Raw genomic sequence first — 7,211 nt, 5'->3', positions numbered from 1 at the left:
GAGGTCCCCCATGATCCAGTACTCGACGGGGAGATGGGTCGACATGATCTGGCGATCAGATTTGGAAGAGAGGTGGGCGTCGGAAGACCAGTACTCGTCGAGGAGGCCATAGTTGAGGGATCTGTGGAGGTCAGCAACATAGACTTTGATGGAATTGTGAGGCTGTGGAGGGGTGGTTTGAAGAATTAATTGGGTACGACGGCTAGAGAAGAGGAAGATATAGGTGAGGGAGAGAGTGAAGATGAGAGTGGTGAGTGCTAGGAACAGAGTGGGAACTAAGCAGAGGACAGAAGAAATGGTGGTTGTGATGTGTTTTGGTTGTGTTCTGCTCCTCATTACTACTCCAGGCTCAGCTGGCTCAAGAGGATCAATTTGATTCAAGTTCCGGACTTTATTTGTTGTAAATTTCTGATGAAGAGAATGAACTATTATCGTGGAAAAACATAACAAGTTTGATGTTAAATATTTTGATCTTCAAAATTATGTTTGGGAAGAAATTCAGGTAATATTTCCACCCATGCAGACCTAAATGTATTTTCATTGCATATGCATTAAACCACTGAAACCCGTAGGTGATGGTATAACAGAATCAAAGCCCAACTTCACCAAGTAACATGAATCATCAAAAGAATACCAAGAGATTAGAAATATGGACAAAGTATTAAGAACAAATTCAATTTTTCAAAATGGTTACAAATGCTCAAACTCTTCCAAAGAAAAAGCGAGTTCAATTGCACCCGTGGCAAAATACAACTAGTACACAGAGCAAGGCATTGCTCTAATCCTATTCCACGAGAAGAGCGCTGTACTCTTCCTATCCTAGAGTCCCAGACTCACAAAATCAATGCTCCAGCACCACCTCATCAAAGTTCCAGTCTCTCACAAGATCCCTTCTCACAGCCCGGCTTCGGACAAGTCGAGGGGCACCCACATTGTTGCCTGGAATTGTTGGTTGTGGGGTCACTTTGGATGATGATGTGTAACAAGAGGTTGCCGCAGTTGGGGTTAGTGATAATTTCCGGGTTAAGCAATTGGCAATAGCAGAACATCTTCCATCATTGTCAGAAGTAGAAAAACTCCTAAAAGAGTGCGAAGGACTTTCTACACAGTGACACACAAGACACTGCAGACTCATGTTTGGACCCCTGAGCAATCTCCCAAAAGTTGTCTGTGGCGATTATATAGGATGATAAAATAAAAGGAGTCGTCAGAATTATATTACTGTACATGAGAATTTCCAAATGACATACAGAAGAAAGAGAATAATGTAGGAGTCTTGAAGCCAAATTGAGGTTTACATATTGTGTGTAAAGGGTGAAGCGAAACAATTATCCATTAGAAATCATATTCATTCTAGTGCAAGTTGTCAAGACTAATGAGCTTTGCTATTTATAAACCCCACACACCACATACCACAATTTCTTTTATTTTTTAATTATTTTTTTTTTGGTTTTATTCTTCTTAAAACAATTGAATTCTTCTACTCATCATCCATATACCACACATTTGATAAGAGAAAAAAATTAAAAAAATAACAAAAAGGGTGGTGTGTGGTGTGTGAGGCTTATGAATATAATTTTTCTATAAATAAACTACATCAATAACCAAATAGAAAACTTGAGGTTCAAGTGGGCTACAGAAAGATCGAGAACAGAGCATAAACTTACTACAAAAATTAATCATAAAATAAAATCCAATGTCCTTGAATTTGGGGGCAGACCAGCAAATTAAATAGAGAAAAACTCAAAACTGCATGTTTCAGTTTGTATTTAAATAACGGTGTAACAACATATACACATTTGTATAATCTAATAAGTTTGCTCTATACTGATTCTGGAATTGCTACACCAGCTATTTATCTCTTCAGTAAGGTTGGACGTATATAAAAGACTATGGATAGGAAGGATAACAGCAATATACAGACAGGTATGGAAGACCTTATTTACAAAATAATTCATTCCTAATAGCAAAAATGAACACAGAAGTTCATCCACCTGAGTAAAACCATAAAACCATAAAACCATCCTTCCATGGTGTTCAAATTCAATTATTTTATTCAATACAACAGTAATACAGCATCCCCACTCATTTTGTGAAGTATAAAAAAGTTTGCAGCAACAAAGTCATAAATAGAATAAAAATTACAAAATCGTATCTGTTCCCATCAACATTTCACACATGGCAATCACCCCACAGACCCACTATTTTTATGCTCACCACTTGGTATTGCACACAATAGAGAAACCTTTTCTTAAAATTTTAGTGGTAATGAACGTAATAAATTGCAATTGGTATTTCTATAGAAGCATTAGCCTCCTTTCCATTATATAGTGCTTGTTGGGAAATCCTAGAAGCAGACTAGCTAAAATTGTTCTGCACATCAGCTAAAATTATCCCCCTGTAAGGAAAAGAAAAGAGACCCTACGTGACAATTTTGGAAACATGTTCAGTTCTTTATATCAACCCTCGTCCGGCCTTGCTTGTTAGCATTGGCTATTGGTCAATTTCGATTCCTTTGATCTTTACGGTGCTTATTCTATATTAGTTTAGTCATAAAAGAACTAAAGTTTCGCCTTTCTTGAGATGACTGCATGCAACCCGTGGAACTGTTTTGACCCATCTGTTGCATTCACCACTTCTTCCTTTGAGTAGAATCCAAAACAGAACACAAAATGAGTCTCAGAATGTGAACTGGGTTGACACTTCAATTGTATGAAAAATAACCATAGAGAGAGGAAGACGTGGTTGATAAAGTTCCAGAGCATATTTCCACAATATGTGAGCTTATATGATGTGCTTTGTTTACATCACTGATGTAAAATCATGCGCCTCCATCCCTTACTTCTAGTGAAAGGAGAAGCCATTTGATGCAACAAACATTTTTACCAAGTCCCCAATCTTGACAGTTAGAAGTAGGACAGGCTATTTCCTCGGCACACATCCAAAACCACGAACTGCCCAAAGCCAATACTGGTCCTAGGTGTTCTATTCAATGAAAAAAGCTTTCCATCCTTCAAAGCAGCCATGTATGCCATGCTCCTAAAAGGTGTATGTATGCCCTAAACAAGAACAATAATTCTCTTACAAATATAACCGAATCCGATGAACGACCTACATATAAAAAAAAGGCTTCATTTTCAATCGCCCAAAGTAATGTCTATGCGGATCATATATACCCACTAACCCATAGCCTAAGAACCTCACAGGAACAAACAATTATCTTGCTCCCAGCACTCCAAAATTAAAAAAGAACGGAAACCCACATTAAGAAATAAGTATTTTCCTGAAATTTTTTGCAATTGAAGGAAAAAGACAAGAACTTCGAATGACAAAATTATTGAAAGTTACATCCATAACTCAAATATATCAATACCCGAAAAAAGTCAATTAAATGAAGAAGCGAGCGGATGCGTGCATAAGATCGGGGCAAAGATTAATATGTATGAGCTGAAAGAATTTGCAAAAGGTTCTGAATCATACAATGGGAAGGAAGCTATAAAGTGCTTAAGAAGAGTGAAACGTGAAGGAACTAATTGAGATCTGAGCAACACACCTCTTCCTCTCTCGGTCTGTCAGTCTGTGTGGTGGTGTATGTTCAATACAGTGCCGTGATGATAGACCTGGTGTTGATTCATGGGAGGCTGTAATGAGGGATCTAAGAAAGTGGACTTCATTTTATACGTGGGAGAAGGAGCAGAGGGCGTTCAGATTCTGTGGGCATCTACAAAGGAGCGTCTCTGTAATTTCCTAAGCTGTGCGTTTAGGCTCCACCTCCTTTTCTTTTCCTTTCTTTTTTCTTTTTCGTGGTTTTTCATTTTTTTATTTTTTTATATCTTCTTCCTTTTTGTTGAAGAACCACTAAGAGGTTCGGATATGATTTTCTAATTTAGAATAAATAAACTTTTTTATTTCAGAGATAGTAAATATTAAAACTCAAAATTCAATTTTGTATCTTATTGCGGGAAATTTCGAGTCATCGTTACAAATACGTACAGAAAGCAAAATGTTGTGAGTTTGGTAATTGGTATAATTTAGAGCCATTCAAAACTTTCAATCCTAAAGTATTTTATCCCTTTTAATTAAAAGGGATAATCTTAGAATATTGCTTTAATTAAAAGGGTTCAAAGCCCATCTCCAACATAGTATGTAGTAGTGGCGTTAATCCCAATTACTTGAGGCTATACTTTTATCTATTCAAAAATCATAGATGATAATACAAAAAGAAAAAAGAACAGATGAATTTATAGAAACAGAAATATTATGAATTAACCTAGAAACGAGGTTGTTACTGTATGATCAAGAGATGTGTTTTAGATTTGTTTTCTATAATTAATTGGATGAAGATCAAGATTTTTTGAGAAATGGATAAAGATTAGTTTTGTGATTTCCTTCTATATATATGTGCCATGCTTGTCATGCGAGAATGCATGATAATTACCGATCAAGCTTATTGCCTCTGATCCTTCATTCCATCTTTGAGTTCTCGTTTTTCAAGTTTTGAACGAACCGAATCCATGGCTTCCCAAGCAGTGGCTTCCGAATCCTCTGGTGTATCTCTGCAAATGATGGCAAGAGAGGTGAGCGGCTGGGGCAACCTCGAAATTCGCTACGTCAGTAGTCGCCGAGAACACGTGCGGACCCCCAACGGCGGCTACATCCCAATCGATGATAACCACTACCATACGATACCTTCGCTTTTCATCCGAGTTCCTCCCCAGGTGCTCTCAAGCCCGGTATGGCACCGAGCCTACCTTAACTCCAGGCTCTCTTCACGGCTTAACTTCGACAACGCTCCAGTCCGCGTGACCGTGGCCGAGAATATCTCGTCATTCGCGTTGCAGCATCAGGCGGCCTCCCGGTTCAATGGGTATTTGTTGACGGTCGAGTTGAATTTCTTCCACGAGATATTTCACGAGGAGAGACCCTCTAATCCTATAACGTACTTGAGCGAAATAGGTTCGTTTTGGGAAGCCGCCGTTAATGATGATGATGGGGATTTGTCACCCAATGGAGGCGCATCTAGAAGTGCGATCATCAGATTGATGGAGAAGGGGAGCTTTGTTGCGAGCAAGAGCGATCAGGAGTTGGGAACGTGCAGCATATGTTTGGAGGAGTTTGCATCTTCGAATGGGGCAAAAGATCAGCTTCTTCGCATGGATTGCTCACATGTTTATCATCGTGCTTGTATATTGCCCTGGCTGCAGAAGTCGAAAACATGTCCAACATGCCGTCGCCAAGTGGATTGATCACTCACTTTTTTTTCTTTTCTCCCTTTCAATTACTTCAGAACCTTTGATCCATTGATGAATCTTAATGTACATTCAATCTTGTTATCAAGTCTTTGATCCAGAAATATTGCTTCTGTTTAATTAATAGAAAATTTTGATGAGGAGTTCTGATCTTTTATGCATGGCGCCATGAGTAGTTCTGTTTCTTGTTTAATTTCCTTATTATTATTTGATCTTTTCCTATGTCTTATCTTTTAATATTTATAAAGATTATTATTTGTCCATTATAAAGATTATTTGCTCTTTTTAGAGGACTATATTGCAGTCCCAGTGTATGAAATGATCAAATTGTCCCTATATTTAGGCTTGAGTTGACTACATTACCCCTCTTTATTCTACAACCTTAAGCCAAAACAAATTGCAATCTCCTCCACCATCGTTGTTTTCTCTGAAATATATACTTTACTGATTCCCGAAATATTGCAACTACAATATAGGGCTGAACACTCTCAAGGAAACCCAAACTAAGTCAGTACTATTTGGTCCCTGAAGAAACTCTAGAACCCTCGCCTTGGCTGTTATCAACAAGCTTAGGCAACTAGCAAAGGAAGGGTCTGCGGCTAGCATTAACACCTCTTATTTTTACATGGACTGCATGCGTCTTCATGAAACTTGAAAATGGGATTTAAATTAGACCATTTAGTTGTAAAACCAGGAGCAACGTATACCTGGACATAGTAACCTCCAGTGAGAGGAGCAACATTAATAGCACAGATCAATTCCAACATGATAAATAATTCGCGACCGCTAAATATTGAAAGATAAGACATTTGGTTGACCATGCTTCAAACAACAGAAAGATATTGGGGCGACGGTGATGGGGCGAGGGGGGCGATTTCATCTATGTATGGGGGCAATAATTTCATACGTGGGGGCGTTTCAATGTCATCTAAGGGTTGTTTCATCGTGGGTTTCTGAAGACCAAATTTCCCTCTATTAAAATGCAGACACTGCGTTTCATTAAGCTTGCAATGCATCCCCATTTGAGGACTGCAATAAGAATTTACCTTTCATATATCAACTTCATACATTTTTGGATCTCTTTGATCTCCCAGCTACTCTTTGTCCTGCAGGGTTTTATCTTTGAACTCATGAAAGTTTTGGTCCTAAAATCAATGGCTAATACTACTGCTACTACTACCGGAGGTCCGATCTAGACATGATGGACATGAGGCATGTGTTTCTATTGACTATCTAGTCCACATTGCTCGAGCGGAGTCATTAGCCACTCGAGCAAAGGCAAATTAGAGAGTTTGCTCAGGATTGCTCGACAGTGAGATCGAGCTGGTGCAAGTCAGAGAGTTCGCTCAAGACCGCTCGACAGTGAGCTCAAGCGAGACACAAATCCTAGTGTTCACTCGACCTCGCTCTACATCCCGCTCGAGCCAATGTTGATTTGGCCGTTTGCTCGAGGCGCACTCGACTCGCCGCTCGAGCGAAGTACACAGTTTTGCCAAATTAGGATTTTCAGCGACGTTTGATATATATTTATCATGTTTGACATATTTTGTACGACCCTTCAGCCAAATAATTAAGAGAGAACAATTGTCGAGAGTGCATATTGTGTGAGAGAGCAAAAAACTCTAGAGAGTGTGATTTGAGATTGAGTGGTTGTAATCTCTTTTGTTAATAAGATTTCTGTAGCTCTATAGACATAGGCAATTTGTCGAACCACATATATTATGTGTCGTGTGCTTCATCGTCATTGCTTTTACTTTACTTGTCATTGTTGTGTATATGTGTTTGCATAACATTTCACAACAACTGGTATCAAGGGCCTTGGTCGGATCTGAAGGAGAATGATAGCTGAAGATAAAGTAAACACACCTAGAATCGAGAAGTTTGATAGCATTGATTTTGGGTATTGGAAGATGTAGATTGAGGACTATCTCTATGGGAAAAGGCTCCACCTTCCACTGTTGG

The 7,211-nt window shown here is 38.8% G+C and overlaps 1 protein-coding gene across 1 annotated transcript; it reads right to left on the bottom strand.

Annotated features, from left to right (window-relative positions):
* Nucleotides 1-661: 661 nt before the first annotated feature.
* LOC121242983 lies at nt 662-3,711 on the bottom strand. Its single transcript, XM_041141031.1, has 2 exons — nt 3,554-3,711; nt 662-1,168 (listed from the first exon to the last, which is right to left on the bottom strand). Exon 2 carries the CDS (start codon nt 1,133-1,135, stop codon nt 842-844), a length of 294 nt encoding a protein of 97 aa, XP_040996965.1. The 5' UTR covers nt 1,136-1,168; nt 3,554-3,711; the 3' UTR covers nt 662-841.
* Between the last annotated feature and the right edge of the window lie 3,500 nt (nt 3,712-7,211).

The sequence above is a fragment of the Juglans microcarpa x Juglans regia genome, chromosome 8D (assembly GCF_004785595.1).
Source record: "Juglans microcarpa x Juglans regia isolate MS1-56 chromosome 8D, Jm3101_v1.0, whole genome shotgun sequence".
NCBI classification, from domain to species: domain Eukaryota; kingdom Viridiplantae; phylum Streptophyta; class Magnoliopsida; order Fagales; family Juglandaceae; genus Juglans; species Juglans microcarpa x Juglans regia.
Note: the sequence above shows the minus strand (reverse complement) of the source record. Positions and strands in the feature narration are given on the sequence as shown.

Coding starts and splice junctions, on each gene's coding strand:
- LOC121242983 (XM_041141031.1), bottom strand. CDS start 1,135: ATGAGTCTGCAGTGTCTTGTGTGTCACTGTGTAGAAAGTCCTTCGCAC.